Source organism: Chlorocebus sabaeus, chromosome 15 (assembly GCF_047675955.1).
Source record: "Chlorocebus sabaeus isolate Y175 chromosome 15, mChlSab1.0.hap1, whole genome shotgun sequence".
Taxonomy (NCBI): Eukaryota; Metazoa; Chordata; class Mammalia; order Primates; family Cercopithecidae; genus Chlorocebus; species Chlorocebus sabaeus.
Genome location: NC_132918.1, coordinates 91,897,924 through 91,919,694, shown reverse-complemented (window position 1 = coordinate 91,919,694; position 21,771 = coordinate 91,897,924). Strand labels below are relative to the sequence as shown.

The window sequence follows — 21,771 nt, the reverse complement described above, 5'->3', positions numbered from 1 at the left end:
AACTTGGTGAGGCAAAACAGTACCAGCCCAAAGTCTGCAAGAAGCCAGGAGCCTCTGGAGAACAGATGGAAGGTGACCTTTCCCTGGCAGATGTGCTACTAGAGCACCAACCCCATGGGGCCCTGGGGTCTGGGTCAGCCTCGCTTGGTGGGACAATGGTTTTTGAGTCTTCGGTGACAAGCTACAAAAGGAATTTCCTGATGCTGTGGTCATGGAGCTTGATTTCTGAGGAGAGAATCAGTGTGTGGAAGCAAAGGCATCGAGAGTCCAAGTAAAAGTCCCAAATCCATAAAATGCACCACACAGGTCAAAACACAGCATCTGGCCAGGCGCGGTGGCTCATACCTGTATTCCCAGCACTTTGGGAGGCCGAGGCGGGTGGATCACCTGAGGTCAGGAATTCGAGACCAGCCTAATCAACATGGAGAAACCCCGTCTCTACTAAAAACACAAAATTAGCCGGGCGTGGTGGCGCATGTCTGTAATCCCAACTACTTGGGAGGCTGAGGCAGGAGAATCACTTGAACCCGGGAGGCAAAGGTTGCAGTGAGCCAAGATCGCACCACTGCACTCCAGCCTGGGCAATGAGAGTGAAACTCTGTCTCTAAAAACAACAACAACAAAAAAAACCACAGGACACGGAACATGAGGTAAGACCACATTGCCTTTATTTGGCTAAAGAACAAAATCCAAAATAACTCAGAACAAACTAATAACAGACAGGAAAATTAGAGACTGAACCCCACTTGAGGAAAACTTCCCCGCGGACTCACACTGGTGATGGGACGAACGTTCACGACGAAGCCAGCAGCCCTTTCCAAGACTCTCTTGTCTTCTAGGGATCCTCAATACAAAACAACCCAACTAATCCAGGATATGTTCAAAACAGTCAGTTTTCCCCTCAAAAGGCAGGAAGGCCCACTTCAAACCTCCAGGAACACAACCCGCGCCATCCCAGTGTTAAACTTGGTGCTTCCGTTTTCTGCCTCAATCCGAGTGCTAACATAAAATCCTGGCAGACAACAATCTTTCTTCTTCAAGAAAATTAACATTTAATGGTATAATCCCAAGAACATGTTCTACTTATTTACTTGGAAAAATAGAAGCTAGGGACCACTCTTTATCCCATGGCAGTCTATTCTATGAGAGAAAACAAGAACAATCATTGTTATGACTTTGAAAAATAGAACCTTTAAAAATACTTACATTGGTAAGTTTAAAAAAATACCATCAGTTAAAAACATTGGCTCTACCATTAACCCGATGTTAATGGGGGGCTTCCTTTTTCTACCTGTATTGGTTCAACTTCTGGTGAGACTGTGTGCTGATAAAAATCTAGAAGCTATGGCTTTTAGGGAATTAAAGAAAAGCAGCAAAATATAATTGATTTGGAAAGATTTTGGATAAGTGATCTGGAACAGGATTAAAAAGGCAAAGAGCTCTTGAAAATAGCTACCCATAGTCAAGATAATCCAGGAAGGGAGAACGACGCCCTGTGAACCACTGTGGAAAGAACGTCTAGAGATGGTCTGACCAGCTGTGCAGCCTCCAAAAAAACTACCATCACTCAGGTGCAGCCTAAGGAGTTACCGGCGATCAGAAAGTATCAAAAGTTTTCTCAACCTCCCTCTTGTTTTTTCTCTTCTTCAGGATTTTCAACCTCCTCACATCCTTAACTTTCTCACCCAAGCCTCAGCAAAATAATGGTCTTTGGCTCTAGCTATCAGCAATAGCTGCAACAGCACAAATGATCCCTTTCTAGTCCTCTAAAGTTTCAACCTCCATCCTTCAGTGCTTCTGAGTCTAGCATAAGAGAAGAGCAAGCTTTCTGTCCAGCCCCGGAAGGCAGTGGCTGCGCTGGCACCTCCTCCGCTCTGGTTGCGGGCTCTGGCCTTCTTACGTCTCACACACGGAGGCTCTACTCCAAGGCCAGCATTTCTGGCTCTGTCATCTTGGCCACACTTGGCCCATCCATGTTGGCTGCTTTCTTGTATGGGAATCAGGGAAACGGCTCCATAGCCTCAAACATTAATATCTGAAGATTTAGATCCCAGGCATTGTTGTGGTGTACACACCTCTAACCTCATTTAATTAGGCACAGATGACCAAATTATGCAACATTCCAACAGCTTCCTCCGTCTACCCATGCTTGTCCAGCACCTAAGACCACATTTATCCCAAAGTATCTAATATGCCACACCATAAAAGACTTCAGCTTCAGTCAAACAAACAGCTTCAGAAAAAACGATTAGACTGAGGTGGTAGAAACTCACCAAAAGGGGAAAGGGAGTTTCCCAAGAACATGTATGTTTGCTGGCCCTAGCAGTCTCAGAGGTCTGTCAGCCTGCAGGTCCGTTCCAAGCACAGGGCATGCCAAAAGCAGCCCACCGAGAGCAGAGGAAGAGGGCCCCACCATCTGGGACCCAGACTACATATGTAGGAGGTGTGGCTCCAGTGGGGAGGGAGGAAAACCACGTTCTGGGCATCTCCCTGTCTATCCAAACACACTTGCGTAATGTGCACTTGGAGGAACCAAGTAGATGGGCTTCAGCAGAGGCTTCACTGCCTCTCCACCCCAGGGAGAGTAAGTCAGACAGAAGCAGGCAGAATTCCCAGAGAGCGAAGGCTGGCGCAGATAAGTTCAAAGATGAGACTATATAACGCTGGGGAGCACGGGAAAACACTAACTTCAACTGTTTCAAAGACAGGACTCCAGGCCAAAGCTTGTGTGACCAGTTTTGACAGTAAGAACGGTGCTTCAAGAGAAGAGTTAGGAATGTCACTTTCATAGGCGATCAGGATAACAAGAGGCTTCATTCTCCCTCTCCTCTGTGACGCTCTAACTTTCTGGGTGATCCAAGTATTTTTATTTTTTATTTTTTTTTATTATTTCTTTTTATTTCTGTGTGTGTGGTTTTGTTTTGGAGACAGAGTCTCGCTCTGTTACACAGGCTGGAGTGCAGTGGCACCATCTTGGCTCACTGCAACCTCCGCCTCCGTTCAAGGGATTCTCCTGCCTCATACTTCCAAGTAGCTGGGATTACAGGTGCGCACCACCACGCCTGGCTAATTTTTGTATTTTTAGTAGAGACGGGGTTTCACCATGTTGGTCAGGCTGGTCTCAAACTCTTGGCCTCAAGTGATCCACCGGCCTCAGCCTCCCAAACTGCTGGGATGACAGGCGTGAGCCACCGCGCCTGGCCTGGGTGATCCAAGTTTTAAGAACCTAGGTAGTCCTGCTGTGCAGGCAATGATTCCCGCCTCTGACCCTCAGGCGGAAGAACAGGTGTTACCAGAAAGTGTTTAGGGGGTGGACTATGAGATGCTCACAGTCCTAGCGGAGAGGCAAGAAAAGAGAAAATGTGGTTTTCTTAGCTGAAAACACTAAAACTCCACCCCCACAAGGGGTATTTATGAGTGACGGGGGGTGGGGCCTGGACAGAAGCCATTTTCCCCTGAATCTAGCCACAGGATTACTGATGGCTGATGATCTGCTAGGCCATGTAGCTAAGTAGCTAAGGAGACAGGAGGCCAGGGCTTTGAAAGTTAGATCATGCTCAACAGCAGGTGTCAGGCGTGAGGGCAGGTGTCAGGCGTGAGGGCAGGTGTTAGGCGTGAGGGCAGGTGTCAGGCGTGAGGGCAGGTGTCAGGCGTGAGGGCAGGTGTCAGGCGTGAGCGCAGGTGTCAGGCGTGAGGGCAGGTGTCAGGCGTGAGGGCAGGTGTCAGGCGTGAGCGCAGGTGTTAGGCGTTAGCATCCTTCTATTGGAAATTCAAGTGTTGAATCCCCCAGGCAAGCTAACACGGAGATGGCACCACAACCACCAGGCGTGTGTGAGAAGTGGGGAGAAAAGGAGAAAACCTACCACATCTTGTCCCGTGAGGGCATGTTCTGTGGCTTGCTGGAGGGGCGGCGGAGGGAGGTCCCTGCCAGCCACGGCTCTCCGAGGAAAAGAAAGACTCTGTGGAGCTCTGGTTCCGGTGAAGAATGTTCTTAAGAGGGACAGAGGTCAAGATGATGAGGCTGTTGCTTCAGAAAGGAAGGTGTTTCCTATGCTTTTGCTTCTACATTCTGTGCAAATCTCTCTATTCAATATGGCTATGACCAAAAGGGATTGACATCAAGTTCCGATGGCAGACATTTACAAAGTATCCTCTGCAAAAGGCTAGGTAACATTAATAACATTCAAATAGGAGTAGCAGGGCCAGGCACTCCTCCCAGTAGGAAACAAATCTCAACTGACTTGGCATGGGACTGAGTATTGTCCCGCTCCTCTCCTCATCCTCGTAACCCGAAAAGTGTTCCTTCCTTTGAAGGTAGATGGCAGGAAAGAGACTCACAAAAGCTCCCAGAGAAGCGGGTCACAGAATTTTCTGAGAAGATGAACACAGCAGAAACTGCAGCTGATGCCATGGGTCTGCTTCCAGTATCCCCGTCAGTGTCTTCATGGGCCCCACTGGGTCCAGTAAGAAACTCCTCAGGGAGTAAGACAAGTTAGGCTCAGATCTCCTTCCTACAGCCACAATGACACTGGTGACAGCAGTACGTTGAGGGGATTTGTGACTGTAACTCGGCTTTTAGCTTTTTCTTAAGGAAATCAGAACTAAGATATTTCTCCACAGATTACCCACCAGCATGGCTCATTTTGTGAAGGACTTGGCAAGCCACTTCACTTCAGAACGGAAGGCAAATGCTATAGTGTACTGGGAAGAAAAGGCCTCTGCGTATTACACTACCTCCTTCTTCTGCCCACTCCTCGGGCAAAAAATTAGTTCTACATTTGAAAGACTAATTTTAAAAAAACTTAATAAAAATGACGATTTCCCTGTTGAGATCACGTGAACATAAACAGTGAAACAAAGCCCTCGGGGAGGGTAAATGGATGCAGAGCAGGCTTCTAAGGTGCAGCCCCCTCCTTCGTGTGGGTGAGTGATGTCACTTGGAGGACAGGCTGTTCTGGTTTCCCCAGTCCTAGGTCCTCTTGCCCCAGTTGTCTTTCCTTTGTAGCTGTTTAGTGTTGGGGTCACAGTCTGGAATTCAACAGAGAGCTTTGAAGGTAATGGGACAGAGGGAGAGGAGAGGAAAGGAGGGAGGAAAAATTAGTCTTCTTCATCCTCACTGATATCATAGGCTGCAGCCTTGTGCCTGGAGAGATTTGCTGGGGAACAAGGTGGGGAAGTCTTGCCAGAGAAGGGCCATCGAAAAGAGGGGGAGGGGGAGCGCTCGCGAGTAGGGCTGCTGCTGGGGCTCTGCTTTGGACTGATGGCCTGCAGCATCCGGCCCTTCCCCTCTTTCAGCATGTGTTTCTGGAGAAACCGAAAGGAAGAGTTAGAAACAATACGGTGGATCCTACTGAATCATCGCTGAAGCATCTGGGACTAGGGCAGTCTATGCTGTACTATTGATTTAAGGGTTCTCACCTGCTATCATTACCCGGGAAATTCCCCATTCTTCCCGAATAATCTGTTCTAGGATTATTCTTATCTTTCCAAACACCTTCACAGACAGTCCTTCCTGATATCTAACCTAGGACTCACTTGCTCAATCTTTTATCTGGTTGAAAAGACTGCCACTCCTCAAAGACAGAATTCCCCTTACCTGGGGTTCACGCTGCAGCTACTTGGGGTGGAGGCTGCTTTCTTTTTATTATTCTTTATTCTTTCCTTTCCTTCTATCTAAAATCATACCACAAATAAAAGCTGGGCAAGGCGTTTTGCTTATCTTGTCACCAGATTTCAAGGTTGATAGAGAGCTGGCAAAATTATCTAGGAGAATGTGTAACCTCTTTCTGTAAAGGTTTCAAAAACCTTGCTGGGGACCGTTGAAAGATAGTTCTGCCCAGATAAGGGGACTAGACTAGATCACTCCTTAACTGTCGACGTCCCTTTCTGCTCGATGGTTCTGTAATTCTTTCCACAACATGGGATCTCCCTACACTGTCCAGTGGGGAAGAACGTACCAGTGCTCCTTCCGGACCAAACATTTCCAGAAAACTTCCAATGAATTCTCGGGACTTCTCCTCCCACTTCTGAATAAGGTCAATGCTTTTCTCCTCCACCTTCTGAACAAATTCTTTGGACTTTTCCTCCACGTCTTTCACTTTCTTCTTTACTTTGTCAACCCTCTCCTGCAAGTGGTATTTCTTCTCCTAGATAAAGAAATCACTATTTTGAGAAATAATGCTCATGCCAAACTTCTCTACCATAAGAGAACAAAAAAACATGGCTCAAGCACTCAACTGACACTGTTTTCAGTCTAGAATTCTGCTTTGCTTTAATCTACCCCACACGTCATTAGCATAATAACAGATAAGATATGCTGTGGATGCACACACAAAATAGTAATGCTAATATTGTGGGCATTTGGGAATAAACTAAAAATATAGGCTATACTCAGTCACAGGCAGGTAGCCAAATAAAGTCAGAGTTTTAAAGATAAAACATAAACTTGGAACATAAACATGCCCAGCATGACCCAAACCTCATTCCAGAGGGAGATACACAGGCAGCTAAAGACCCCTGCACAGCACTGCCGAGAATAACGAATCACGATGGATCGAGGGAGATACAGAGGCAGCTAAAAGATCCCTGCACAGCACTGCCAAGAATAACGAATCACGATGGATCGAGAGAGAAAACACTGATCTTCCGCTTCATCCGCTCATCGAACTGCGCTTCCCGTCGCTGGCTGACTCTATTATGTTAATGAGCTGTGTTTTTGCTTTTGCTCCTTTCGTGTTTTAAGGTCCGTTTACCCATCTGTGAAATGCTGACACTCGTTGGCCCTACCGACTTTGCTAAAGAAAAGGAAAACGGTATAAACCCTGTGGCAGAGAGGAGGGGAGTCTTTAGTCAAATGAAAAGTATCCTTGGCCAGGCACAGTGGCTCATGCCTGTAATACCAGCACTTTGGGAAGCCGAGGTGGGAGGACTGCTTGAGGCCAGGAACTCGAAAGCAGCCTAGACAACATAGCAAGACCTCATCTCTACTAAAAATAAAAATATAAAAAATTAGCTGGGTATGGTGGCCTATGCCCATAGTCCCAGCTACTCAGGAGGCTGAGATGGGAGGATCACTTGAGCCCGGAGGTCAAGGCTGCAGTAAGCCAAGATTGCGCCACTGTACTCTGGCCTGGGTGACTGAGTGTTACTCTATCGCAAAAAAAAAAAAAAAAAGTACTCTCATAATTTCCGGATCATAAAGAGGAAAGGGAATATGTTTAGAATTTTTAAACACCTGATTTTTATGGGAAAAAATAAAGCTATAGTAAATAAATTAACAAGAGCTAGTGTTTGTCTGCCTAGATAAATCATATTTAGATGTAATCATTTTATCCATTCTTATAGCACAATTCACAGAGATGGGAGCAGGTGGGGGAGCATGGTAAACTGACTGTGTAGGAGACATTGAAGTTAGCAGCTTTCTTCTTTTTAAATTAATTTTATTGAGGTCTAATTTACGTACAAAATGTGTAGTGTTGGATAGATACGGTAGCTCATGCCTGTAATCCCAGCACTTTGGGAGGCCAAGGGGGGGGCCGATCGCTTGAGGTCAGGAGTTCAAGACCAGCCTGGGAAACATGGCGAAACCCCATCTCTGCTAAAAAAAATACAAAAATTAGCCAGGTGTGGTGGCACAAGCCTGTAATCACTGCTATTCAGGAGGCTAAGGCACCAGAATCACTTGAACCCAGGAGACAGAGGCCACAGTGAGCCGAGATCACGCCACTGCACTCCAGCCTGGGCAACAGAGCAAGACCCTGTCTCAAAAAGAAAGAAATACTACATATATATGTAGTGTGTGTGTATATATATATATGTAGTGTGTGTGTGTGTGTATATATATATGTAGTGTGTGTGTGTATATATATATACTGCAGTATATGTATAACTGTTTACAAAAAGAATGAATATATACTACATACATATATATACACTACATATATATATACACACACTACACATATATATACACACACTACAAACATACATATACTACATACATATATATATGAGTTTTTTTGTTTGTTTGTTTAGAGATGGGGTCTCGCTATGCTGCCTCCAGACTGGTCTCAAACCCCTGGCCTCAAGCAGTCCTCCCACCTCAGCCTACCAAAGTACTGGGATTACAGGCATGAACCACCAAGCCCAGTAAAATATACAGAGTTTCTAAAAGGCAATAGTAAACTAAGATAAACTTAAGCTTTCATCAATCAAAATTTAAAACTCAGGTCTATGCGGGGAAGTGGTGTGTCGTGTCACTGTCCACACGGGGAGAGGGTTCATAGGCTTTAGCAGGTTCCCAAAAGATCATCCAACCAAAAAAGAAAAAGGAAGTTTAAGAGACACAGTTTTCAATTTATTAACAGAAATACTGTACTATCTAAATTACTCTTTCTTATTTATTTTGTTGGCTGTATGGCTTTATACCAATGTGTTGGTCCTAGACCGTAACGGCAGAAACTGTCTGTTTCATTCTTTTTGTAAACAGTTAACATAGTGGTAATTCATTCACTGAACTTTTGGGAGTGATCATCAGAGCTAACTGCAAAGCCAGTTCAGCTAAGATGGAGTGAGAGGCAATGCGTATCCACAGTCAGGGAGTCTGGGGTGCGGCTGGAACTCACGTTGATGAAGCTGACATTGAGCTCCTTTGCCGTGTAGCCCCGCTGCAGGTTCCGCCTCGCATACACGTCGTAGTCCCGCACGATCCGGGTGATGATGTCTGACGTGGAGATGCCTTCTGTCCTCTGTGTTGGAGCAAACATGCCTGACTCAGAAACACAGACAGACAAACACTGTGAGGTTCTGGTCAGCTCAGGTATTAAGACTAAATGGAAACTAGGGGCAATGTTCCCTTCCTTTCCTCAAAAAGCAGAATCTGTTATTACTAAATGAAACGGAGAGATACTGATATACAGAAGGAAGACTGAATGAAAGTCCAGAGGTAAGGCAAAGAAGAGTTACATAGCCCTAATATTACGAAAAATATGAGAAAGCGTTTCCTGAAATTAAGAGAGATATCAAAAGTAGATGTTTAGACCAAGAACTGATGGATGTCATGAACTGATGATGAAGAACTGATGGATGCTACGCTCATCTTCACCTTTTATCCAAAATGTGGCCTGAAAGAGGATGTTGAATTTCTAATGTATACATTTTCCTCTGTAAAGTAGCAACATGGCTGAACATCTGCAGCTGCTCTGAGATCCCCTAAAGTGAGGAAGCACATCAGCTCACTCACCTGCCTCCTTGATGTGCTTATAAACATCATCACTTCCAGCAGATGAATAAGGGATATCATCATGGGCTACAAAATCAATCTGAAAATAAGGAAACATCATTAAAACCCACGATAACTGCCATTCAGAAAGACCCAGTCAATGTTCTCAGGCCCAGAAAAAGGACAATAAGCAGAGGCCAGGCTACAATCTATTCACAAACCACCCAACCTAATGATTTATGGAGTACAAATAGAAAGTTAGCCAGCTGCTTTTCTAGCTATTTCTCCTAGTCTACTAGAACTGTTACCCTCACTCTGTATACCAGTCATCTTGCTGTGGTCAATAGGGCCAGAGGGTTTGCTGGTGAACCAGTTAGTGGGTGGAGCCTAGGAAAGAAGGAATCTTCCTGTCCTGGGTCTGGAAGGATTTGGTCAAATAAGGGTTTCTAAAAGTATGAGAAAGGCCGGGCGTGGTGGCTCACGCCTGTAATCCCAGCACTTTGGGAGGCCGAGGCAGGCAGATCATGAGGTCAGGAGTTTAAGACCATCCTGGCTAACACAGTGAAACCCCGTCTCTACTAAAAATACAAAAAAATAAGCCAGGCATGGGGACCGGCGACTGTAATCCCAGCTACTTGGGAGGCTGAAGCAGAATTGCTTGAACCCGGGAGGTGGAGGCTACAGTGAGCTGAGACCACACCATTGCACTCCAGCCTGGGTGACAGAGTGACAGAGCAAGACTGTCTCCAAAAAAAAAAAAAAAAAAAAAAAAAGTATGAGAAAGAGGTTACTTCTTTCCTAACTGGTTTCTCTCAGTCCGTGAGAAGAGGGAATATAAAAATAGCAACCACCAGCCCTATGACTGGAATAGATACATCTATATTCCTGAGAAATACAAGCCCAAAGTCATAAAAGATATTTTATCCTCAGGATCTATCATCTATCATTTTACTACTTTTTTTTTTTTTTTTTTTTGGGACCGAGTATTGCTCTGTCACCCAGGCTGGAGTGCAATGGCACGATCTCGGCTCACTGCAACCTCTGCCTCCTGAATTCAAGCGATTCTCCTGCCTCAGCCTTCCGAGTAGCTGGGATTACAGGTGCATGTCACCACGCCTGGATAATCTTTGTATTTTTAGTAAAGACGGGGTTTCACCATGTTGGTCAGGCTGGTCACGAACTCCTGACCTCAAGTGATCTACCTGACTCGGCCTCCCAAAGTGCTGGGATTACAGGTATGAGCCACTGCGCCCGGCCATTTTACTACTATGAATATCCTTTGCAAGAGCAAGAAGAGACGAATGACACTGGAGATCAATAATGTTGTTCAGACACATGCTAAACTTCACTTAGTCCTTCCCGAATGGGCCACCAGCCTTTTGCTGATAATTACTAAGATCACTATACCAACCTCCAGAGACCACTGTAGTGTGAAGCATTTTCACTGGGACTATGTCAGAGACCCTCAGCTAGCATCTCAATTACTCATGAACAACTTGTCAGGGATCCATAGGCAGCAAAGTAAAGAACAGGAGGCCGAAGGCCAGGCACGGTGGCTCACGCCTGTAATTCCAGCACTTTGGGGGTCTGAGGCAGGCGGATCACGAGGACTGGAGATCAAGACCATCCTGGCTAACATGGTGAAACCCTATCTCTACTAAAAATACAAAAAAATTAGCCGGGCGTGGTGGCGGCGCCTGTAATCCCAGCTACTCGGGAGGCTGAAGCAAGAGAATCGCTTGAAACTGGGAGGTGGAGGTTGCAGTGAGTCGAGATCGCGCCACTGCACTGCAGCCTGGGCAACAGAGCGAGACTCCGTCTCAAAAAAAAAAAAAGAATGGGACAAGCAAAACTCACAGTTGAGTATATGCTGTTAACAAAGAGAAAAGCAGAGTTAGAAATTCCTCTAACCAGCCGGGTGTGGTGGCTCACGCCTGTAATCCCAGCACTTTGGGAGGCCCAGCACAAGGTCAGGAGATCGAGACCACAGTGAAACCCCGTCTCTACTAAAAATACAAAAGCTTAGCCAGGCGTGGTGGTGGGCACCTGTAGTCCCAGCTACTCGGGAGGCTGAGGCAGGAGAATGGCATGAACCCGGGAGGTAGAGCTTGCAGTGAGCCGAGATCATGCCATGGCATTCCAGCCTGGGCAACACAGCAAGACTCCGTCTCAGAAAAAAAAAAAAAAAAGAAATTCCTCTAACCTCATACTTCTGTGTGGGCCTGTGGGCTGTGATGCTGAGAATAAGCTTGCTTACCACTTTGGAGCCACTGGCTGCTAAGTGTTGATGTAGAAAAGTCAGAGAATTACAGAAGATCTGTCCCAATCCTCAATAGTTACAGTAAATATCCCCTCTTCAGGCCTACCCATGTATTGCTTTAGAAGCCCTTTGGCTGCCTTTATTCTTTCTGCCTCACTGAACAATTTACCTACAACATTCCACGCACCCCTGTAGAGAACTGACAACATGCTTGCTGTTTCCTCAGGCGTGGGGACCTCTAACCTGGCCTAATCAATCCTTCTCATCTTTTATACCCACCTCTTGCAGGAAACCTGTGGCTTTTTTTTAAAAGTAGAGACAGGGTCTCGGTATGTTGCCCAGGCTGGTCTTGAACTCCTGGGCTCAAGCGATCCTCCCACCTTGGTCTCCCAAAGTGCTGGGATTACAGGCATGAGCCACTGCACCTGGCTGAAATCTGTTACTTTAATGTGGGAGAATTAAAAGGAGGTAAGGGGTTGATAACAACTTACTGAGAAACAGTGAGAAATATCCTTGGTTTCTGATTCCACCCAATTTCTAGCCTAAGACCAAAGCCCTGAAATGAAACTTAAGCCAAGAAAAGTCTATGTTAATCCGTCTTGTTTCCTGGTAATATGACCCTCTTCAGAGTTCGCCTGGAGCTATGGATATTCTCAGGAGACTGGCACGTTCTAAGGGTAGACATGCCTGTGGTGTGGGGGGAAATGTCTCGTAACTGACAAGTTCAATTCCCAGCACTGCCAATGGTGTAACTTGGAGGTTATTTGGTTTCTCTAGGACTTGTTACTCATATGTAAAGTGGAAATGATAACCACACCACAGGACTGTTGTGGGGAGAAAATGGAATAGAATGGATGTAAAAGTGCTTGCAAACCACCTAACCCCATATAAACGTCAGGAATGACTATTATCACTAGTAATATCACTGTCATCTCCTATGAAACTTACATAGGAGGTAGAAGTAAAACAGAGCTAGTGGAAAACCAGCCTGTGTGCCAGCAGTCGTGAGAGTTGAGGGGATTCTGGAACAAGGAATGGGAATATGTGTCCAGTTTCTTACCCGGTGTTCGGCCAGGAACTCAGGTGTCAGGGTCCAGGGCGCATTCCTCACTACCTCATCCACGTACCGGCAGTGCTGGACTGCGTCATAGCGCTCGTTCTCATTCATCACCGTGAAGCCTTTGAAGTTGTGTGTGAGCTCATCGCTGCAAACTGAGTTCACCACATCATAAACTGTGGGTCGGAGTCCTCTTTGCTTAGCCACTCCTCAGCCACCGACCTCTCCCATCTTCTCCCACTGCTTAGGACTGCAACCATCTTCCCCAACTGGAGAAAAGTCTTCTAAAGGCAGTTGAACCTGGGTAACAACGCTTTTCCTAATGCAGCGTATACCTTCAGGAGCAACACTCACTAAATAGTATGTTCATACTTTGGAGAAGAGACGGTACAGCAGGTGACCAAGATCTTCGACTCTGAAATCAACCTACTGTGCATGTCTGTATCAATTAAGTCCTCAACCATGTTTTCCTATTTTATTCACACTGGACTGGACCACATGACATTTCCTTGGCAGACTTTTGTATTCCAGTTGGTTCAAAATAATAAAGTGAAATCTAAAGCAAATGTTTTTTAACTGGGCAACAGAAGTCATTGTTGCTCCTGTGACTGGCAGAAACTTGGCTAAAAACAGTGGGATAAATGTCAGATGTCACAGTCAATGAGCTTGAAGCTCCTCTCTCCAGGTTTAGGTTGCTGGTACCTCATATATTTCATGTTTTAGAGAGGCTGTACTACATCCTTCACTTAAAAACAGAAACAAGAGCCAGTGTACTCAGGTTATAAAGACAGAAGAGAAATACAGACTCTACTATCATCTTTTTCTCCACTGCACCTGAAGCCATCAAATGTTTTCTTACCTCCCACAATGAGGTACGTATTAGGGAAAAGGTTCTTTGCTTGCATCAGAGCTCGGGCATGACCAGAGTGAAATAAGTCAAATATTCCATCAGCATAAACTCTCACAGGTCGCTCACCTAAATCCAAATGAAAGAACAGATCACAAAAATACTTTTTTTTTTTTTTTTTTGAGACCAAGTCTTACTCTGTTGCCCAGGCTGGAGTCCAGCGGCATGATCTCGGCTCACTGCACCTTCCACCTCCTGGATTCAAGTGGTTCTCCTGCCTCAGCCTCCCAAGTAGCTAGGACTACAGGTGCATGTCATCATGCCTGGCTATTTTTGTGTTTTTAGCAGAGATGGGGTTTTTCCTTGTTGGCCAGGCTGGTCTCGAACTCCTGGTCTCAAATGATCCGCCAGCCTCAGCCTCCCAAAGTGCTGGGATTACAGGTGTGAGCCACTGTGCCCAGCCACAAAAATACATTGATTCGATATCTTGTACTTGGCAAATGGAAATGGCCCTGGGTGACAGTTCCATTGACTGCATACTCCTTTTTTTTTTTTTTTTTTTTGAAGTGGAGTCTCGCTGTCTCCCAGGTTGGAGTACAGTGGTGCAATCTTGGCTCACTGCACACTCTGCCTTCCAGGTTCATGCCATTCTGCCTCAGTCTCCCAAGTAGCTGAGACTACAGGCACCCACCACCATGACCGGCTAATTTTTTGTATTTTTTTTTTTTTAGTAGAGATGGAGTTTCACAGTGTTAGCCAGGATGGTCTCGATCTCCTGACCTCGTGATCCACCCGCCTCGGCCTCCCAAAGTGCTGGGATTACAGGCGTGAGCCACCGCGCCCTGCCCCATTGCATACTCCTTTCTTTAGATGTTCTCTGGGTATTCACCCTAATTTGGGGGGTAGGTTGGGTTATGAAAAATAACTTGACTATAAACACCTTTTCATTTTTTTTTTGAGACAGGGTCTTACTCTGTTATCCAGGCTGGAGTGCAGTGGTACAATCAGAGCTCACTGCAGCCTTGACCTCCTGGGCTCAAGTGATCCTCCCATCTCAGCCTCCGAAGTAGATGGGACCACAGATGCACACCACCATGCCAGCTAATTTTTTTTTTTTTTTTTTTGTAGAGACCATGTTGCCCAGGCTGGTCTCGAACTTCTGGACTCTAGCAATCCCACCTTGGCCTCCCAAACTGCTGGGATTACAGGTGTGAGCCACCATACTCAGCCTATAAAGAGATTTTTAACATCATCATCTGCACTAACTGCCTCTGGTAGCCTGGTTGTACCAAACTTGTCAGGCACAACTAATAACAGAGAGCTGTCAACTTAGAAGCCAGGAAATGATTTCCTGGGGAACAAGACTAATTCCAAAGCCAAATAAACATTAAAAACGAAATCAGCATAATGGTTCGTCATGCTTTAAATAATAAATATAAGGAGTCCATGTAACTTATCCCTTTATGTGAATAAAGGAAGAGCTATTTTACTACAGCAGAAAATAACAGTAGGAGCATTTACATCATTTGGGAAAGACAGGTCAAAGTGTCATCAGATACACTGTGCTGAGGCTGAGAATCAGATACACTGAGGCTGCAGGTCAGATACACTGAGGCTGAGGATCAGATACACTGAGGCTGAGGGTCAGGTACACTGAGGCTGAGGATCAGATACACTGAGGCTGAGGGTCAGGTACACTGAGGCTGAGGGTCAGGTACACTGAGGCTGAGGATCAGATACACTGAGGCTGAGGGTCAGGTACACTGAGGCTGAGGGTCAGGTACACTGAGGCTGAGGATCAGATACACTGAGGCTGAGGGTCAGGTACACTGAGGCTGAGGGTCAGGTACACTGAGGCTGCAGGTCAGATACACCGAGGCTGAGGGTCAGATACACTGAGGCTGCAGGTCAGGTACACTGAGGCTGAGAATAGGTACACTGAGGCTGAGGGTCAGGTACACTGAGGCTGAGGATCAGCTACACTGAGGCTGAGAATCAGATACACTGAGGCTGAGGGTCAGGTACACTGAGGCTGAGGGTCAGGTACACTGAGGCTGAGGATCAGATACACTGAGGCTGAGGGTCAGGTACACTGAGGCTGAGGGTCAGGTACACTGAGGCTGAGGGTCAGGTACACTGAGGCTGAGGGTCAGATACACTGAGGCTGAGGATCAGGTACACTTAGGCTGAGAATAGGTACACTGAGGCTGAGGGTCAGATACACTGAGGCTGAGGGTAAGGTACACTGAGGCTGAGGATCAGATACACTGAGGCTGAGGGTCAGGTACACTGAGGCTCAGGGTCAGATACACTGAGGCTAAGGATCAGGTACACTTAGGCTGAGAATAGGTACACTGAGGCTGAGGGTCAGATACACTGAGGCTGAGGGTCAGGTACACTGAGGCTGAGAATCAGATACACTGAGGCTGAGGGTCAGGTACACTGAGGCTGAGGGTCAGGTACACTGAGGCTGAGGGTCAGGTACACTGAGGCTCAGGGTCAGATACACTGAGGCTAAGGATCAGGTACACTTAGGCTGAGAATAGGTACACTGAGGCTGAGGGTCAGGTACACTGAGGCTGAGGGTCAGGTACACTGAGGCTGAGAATCAGATACACTGAGGCTGAGGGTCAGGTACACTGAGGCTGAGGATCAGCTACACTGAGGCTGAGAATCAGATACACTGAGGCTGAGAATCAGATACACTGAGGCTGAGGGTCAGGTACACTGAGGCTGAGGGTCAGGTACACTGAGGCTGAGAATCAGATACACTGAGGCTGAGAATCAGATACACTGAGGCTGAGGGTCAGGTACACTGAGGCTCAAGGTCAGATACACTGAGGCTAAGGATCAGGTACACTGAGGCTGAGAATAGGTACACTGAGGCTGAGGGTCAGGTACACTGAGGCTGAGGGTCAGGTACACTGAGGCTGAGGGTCAGATACACTGAGGCTGAGGGTCAGGTACACTGAGGCTGAGGATCAGATACACTGAGGCTGAGGGTCAGGTACACTGAGGCTGAGGGTCAGATACACTGAGGCTGAGGGTCAGGTACACTGAGGCTGAGGGTCAGGTACACTGAGGCTGAGGGTCAGCTACACTGAGGCTGAGAATCAGATACACTGAGGCTGAGGGTCAGGTACACTGAGGCTGAGGATCAGGTACACTGAGGCTGAGGGTCAGGTACACTGAGGCTCAGGGTCAGATACACTGAGGCTAAGGGTCAGGTACACTTAGGCTGAGAATAGGTACACTGAGGCTGAGGGTCAGGTACACTGAGGCTGAGGGTCAGGTACACTGAGGCTGAGAATAGGTACACTGAGGCTGAGAATCAGATACACTGAGGCTGAGGGTCAGGTACACTGAGGCTGAGGATCAGGTACACTGAGGCTGAGGGTCAGGTACACTGAGGCTGAGAATAGGTACACTGAGGCTGAGGGCCAGATACACTGAGGCTGAGGGCCAGGTACACTGAGGCTGAGGGCCAGGTACACTGAGGCTGAGGGCCAGATACACTGAGGCTGAGGGCCAGGTACACTGAGGCTGAGGGTCAGGTACACTGAGGCTGAGAATAGGTACACTGAGGCTGAGAATCAGATACACTGAGGCTGAGGATCAGGTACACTGAGGCTGAGGGTCAGGTACACTGAGGCTGAGGATCAGCTACACTGAGGCTGAGAATCAGATACACCGAGGCTGAGGGTCAGGTACACCGAGGCTGAGGGTCAGGTACACTGAGGCTGAGGGTCAGATACACTGAGGCTGAGGGTCAGGTACACTGAGGCTGAGGATCAGCTACACTGAGGCTGAGAATCAGATACACCGAGGCTGAGGGTCAGGTACACCGAGGCTGAGGGTCAGGTACACTGAGGCTGAGGGTCAGGTACACTGAGGCTGAGAATCAGATACACTGAGGCTGAGGGTCAGGTACACTGAGGCTGAGGATCAGGTACACTGAGGCTGAGGGTCAGGTACACTGAGGCTCAGGGTCAGATACACTGAGGCTAAGGATCAGGTACACTGAGGCTGAGAATAGGTACACTGAGGCTGAGGGTCAGATACACTGAGGCTGAGGGTCAGGTACACTGAGGCTGAGAATCAGATACACTGAGGCTGAGGGTCAGGTACACTGAGGCTGAGGGTCAGGTACACTGAGGCTGAGGGTCAGGTACACTGAGGCTCAGGGTCAGATACACTGAGGCTAAGGATCAGGTACACTTAGGCTGAGAATAGGTACACTGAGGCTGAGGGTCAGATACACTGAGGCTGAGGGTCAGGTACACTGAGGCTGAGAATCAGATACACTGAGGCTGAGGGTCAGGTACACTGAGGCTGAGGGTCAGATACACTGAGGCTGAGGGTCAGGTACACTGAGGCTGAGGGTCAGATACACTGAGGCTGAGGATCAGGTACACTGAGGCTGAGGGTCAGATACACTGAGGCTGAGGGTCAGGTACACTGAGGCTGAGGATCAGATACACTGAGGCTGAGGGTCAGATACACTGAGGCTGAGGGTCAGGTACACTGAGGCTGAGGATCAGGTACACTGAGGCTGAGAATCAGATACACTGAGGCTGAGGGTCAGGTACACTGAGGCTGAGGATCAGGTACACTGAGGCTGAGGATCAGGTACACTGAGGCTGAGGATCAGATACACTGAGGCTGAGGGTCAGATACACTGAGGCTGAGGGTCAGATACACTGAGGCTGAGGGTCAGATACACTGAGGCTGAGGATCAGGTACACTGAGGCTGAGGGTCAGGTACACTGAGGCTGAGGATCAGGTACACTGAGGCTGAGAATCAGATACACTGAGGCTGAGGGTCAGGTACACTGAGGCTGAGGATCAGGTACACTGAGGCTGAGGATCAGGTACACTGAGGCTGAGAATCAGATACACTGAGGCTGAGGGTCAGGTACACTGAGGCTGAGGATCAGGTACACTGAGGCTGAGAATAGATACACTGAGGCTGAGGATCAGGTACACTGAGGCTGAGGGTCAGGTACACTGAGGCTGAGGATCAGGTACACTGAGGCTGAGAATAGATACACTGAGGCTGAGGGTCAGGTACACTGAGGCTGAGAATAGATACACTGAGGCTGAGGATCAGGTACACTGAGGCTGAGGATCAGGTACACTGAGGCTGAGAATCAGATACACTGAGGCTGAGGGTCAGGTACACTGAGGCTGAGGATCAGGTACACTGAGGCTGAGGGTCAGATACACTGAGGCTGAGAATAGGTACACTGAGGCTGAGAATAGGTACACTGAGGCTGAGAATCAGGTACACTGAGGCTGAGGGTCAGATACACTGAGGCTGAGGGTCAGATACACTGAGGCTGAGGGTCAGATACACTGAGGCTGAGGATCAGATACACTGAGGCTGAGGGTCAGGTACACTGAGGCTGAGGATCAGGTACACTGAGGCTGAGGATCAGATACACTGAGGCTGAGGGTCAGGTACACTGAGGCTGAGGATCAGGTACACTGAGGCTGAGGGTCAGATACACTGAGGCTGAGAATAGGTACACTGAGGCTGAGAATAGGTACACTGAGGCTGAGGGTCAGGTACACTGAGGCTGAGGGTCAGGTACACTGAGGCTGAGAATAGGTACACTGAGGCTGAGGGTCAGGTACACTGAGGCTGAATATCAGGTACACTGAGGCTGAGGGTCAGGTACACTGAGGCTGAGGGTCAGGTACACTGAGGCTGAGGATCAGGTACACTGAGGCTGAGGGTCAGGTACACTGAGGCTGAGGATCAGGTACACTGAGGCTGAGGGTCAGATACACTGAGGCTGAGAATAGGTACACTGAGGCTGAGAATAGGTACACTGAGGCTGAGGGTCAGGTACACTGAGGCTGAGGGTCAGGTACACTGAGGCTGAGAATAGGTACACTGAGGCTGAGGGTCAGGTACACTGAGGCTGAGGATCAGCTACACTGAGGCTGAGAATCAGATACACTGAGGCTGAGGGTCAGGTACACTGAGGCTGAGGGTCAGGTACACTGAGGCTGAGGATCAGGTACACTGAGGCTGAGGGTCAGGTACACTGAGGCTGCAGGTCAGATACACCGAGGCTGAGGGTCAGATACACTGAGGCTGCAGGTCAGGTACACTGAGGCTGAGAATAGGTACACTGAGGCTGAGGGTCAGGTACACTGAGGCTGAGGGTCAGGTACACTGAGGCTGAGGATCAGGTACACTGAGGCTGAGGGTCAGGTACACTGAGGCTGAGGGTCAGATACACTGAGGCTGAGAATAGGTACACTGAGGCTGAGAATAGGTACACTGAGGCTGAGGGTCAGGTACACTGAGGCTGAGGGTCAGGTACACTGAGGCTGAGAATAGGTACACTGAGGCTGAGGGTCAGGTACACTGAGGCTGAGGATCAGCTACACTGAGGCTGAGAATCAGATACACTGAGGCTGAGGGTCAGGTACACTGAGGCTGAGGGTCAGGTACACTGAGGCTGAGGGTCAGGTACACTGAGGCTGAGGGTCAGGTACACTGAGGCTGAGGATCAGGTACACTGAGGCTGAGGGTCAGGTACACTGAGGCTGAGGATCAGGTACACTGAGGCTGAGGATCAGCTACACTGAGGCTGAGAATCAGATACACTGAGGCTGAGGGTCAGGTACACTGAGGCTGAGGGTCAGGTACACTGAGGCTGAGGATCAGGTACACTGAGGCTGAGGGTCAGGTACACTGAGGCTGAGGGTCAGGTACACTGAGGCTGAGGATCAGGTACACTGAGGCTGAGGGTCAGGTACACTGAGGCTGAGAATAGGTACACTGAGGCTGAGGATCAGATACACTGAGGCTGAGAATAGGTACACTGAGGCTGAGGGTCAGGTACACTGAGGCTGAGGATCAGGTACACTGAGGCTGAGGGTCAGGTACACTGAGGCTGAGGGTCAGGTACACTGAGGCTGAGGGTCAGGTACACTGAGGCTGAGGATCAGGTACACTGAGGCTGAGGGTCAGGTACACTGAGGCTGAGGATCAGGTACACTGAGGCTGAGGATCAGCTACACTGAGGCTGAGAATCAGATACACTGAGGCTGAGGGTCAGGTACACTGAGGCTGAGGGTCAGGTACACTGAGGCTGAGGATCAGGTACACTGAGGCTGAGGGTCAGGTACACTGAGGCTGAGGGTCAGGTACACTGAGGCTGAGGGTCAGGTACACTGAGGCTGAGGATCAGGTACACTGAGGCTGAGGGTCAGGTACACTGAGGCTGAGGGTCAGGTACACTGAGGCTGAGAATAGGTACACTGAGGCTGAGGGTCAGGTACACTGAGGCTGAGGGTCAGGTACACTGAGGCTGAGGGTCAGGTACACTGAGGCTGAGGGTCAGGTACACTGAGGCTGAGGATCAGGTACACTGAGGCTGAGGGTCAGGTACACTGAGGCTGAGGATCAGGTACACTGAGGCTGAGGATCAGCTACACTGAGGCTGAGAATCAGATACACTGAGGCTGAGGGTCAGGTACACTGAGGCTGAGGGTCAGGTACACTGAGGCTGAGGATCAGGTACACTGAGGCTGAGGGTCAGGTACACTGAGGCTGAGGGTCAGGTACACTGAGGCTGAGGATCAGGTACACTGAGGCTGAGGGTCAGGTACACTGAGGCTGAGAATAGGTACACTGAGGCTGAGGATCAGATACACTGAGGCTGAGAATAGGTACACTGAGGCTGAGGGTCAGGTACACTGAGGCTGAGGATCAGGTACACTGAGGCTGAGGGTCAGGTACACTGAGGCTGAGGGTCAGGTACACTGAGGCTGAGGGTCAGGTACACTGAGGCTGAGGGTCAGGTACACTGAGGCTGAGGGTCAGGTACACTGAGGCTGAGGATCAGGTACACTGAGGCTGAGGATCAGCTACACTGAGGCTGAGAATCAGATACACTGAGGCTGAGGGTCAGGTACACTGAGGCTGAGGGTCAGGTACACTGAGGCTGAGGATCAGGTACACTGAGGCTGAGGGTCAGGTACACTGAGGCTGAGGGTCAGGTACACTGAGGCTGAGGATCAGGTACACTGAGGCTGAGGGTCAGGTACACTGAGGCTGAGGGTCAGGTACACTGAGGCTGAGAATAGGTACACTGAGGCTGAGGGTCAGGTACACTGAGGCTGAGGGTCAGGTACACTGAGGCTGAGGGTCAGGTACACTGAGGCTGAGGGTCAGATACATCTCCTTCCTCTCTTCAGGGCAATGAAACAAGGAGAAGAGAATTGGTTCTCAGGAGGTTTATGAAGTTTTTTTTTCAAAAAACTTTATTGATAAACAAGTCGATTTTAAACCAAGAAATCACACACTGCTGAAAGGAGTATCAGCAACTTCCAAGAGGGGCAATTAGGTCGTATCTATCAAAAGACAA

General features: G+C 48.4%; 1 protein-coding gene across 6 annotated transcripts in view; it reads right to left on the bottom strand.

The window, feature by feature from the left end:
* PCYT1A (phosphate cytidylyltransferase 1A, choline) overlaps positions 1 to 21,771 on the bottom strand; it is a 69,924-nt gene that overhangs the window by 14,783 nt on the left and 33,370 nt on the right. For 4 of the 6 annotated variants that reach the window (XM_073023786.1, XM_073023787.1, XM_038003132.2 and 1 more), the window contains 6 exons: positions 13,397 to 13,513; positions 12,541 to 12,692; positions 9,242 to 9,320; positions 8,625 to 8,767; positions 5,958 to 6,146; positions 647 to 5,304 (listed from right to left, as the gene is read on the bottom strand). In XM_073023786.1, coding sequence (XP_072879887.1) covers positions 5,098 to 5,304; positions 5,958 to 6,146; positions 8,625 to 8,767; positions 9,242 to 9,320; positions 12,541 to 12,692; positions 13,397 to 13,513 — 887 coding nt within the window. In that variant the 3' untranslated portion in view covers positions 647 to 5,097. Of the gene's footprint in view, positions 1 to 646; positions 5,305 to 5,957; positions 6,147 to 8,624; positions 8,768 to 9,241; positions 9,321 to 12,540; positions 12,693 to 13,396; positions 13,514 to 21,771 lie in introns of those variants that run through there. The other 2 variants (XR_005241968.2, XR_012095636.1) reach the window with 2 other exon arrangements.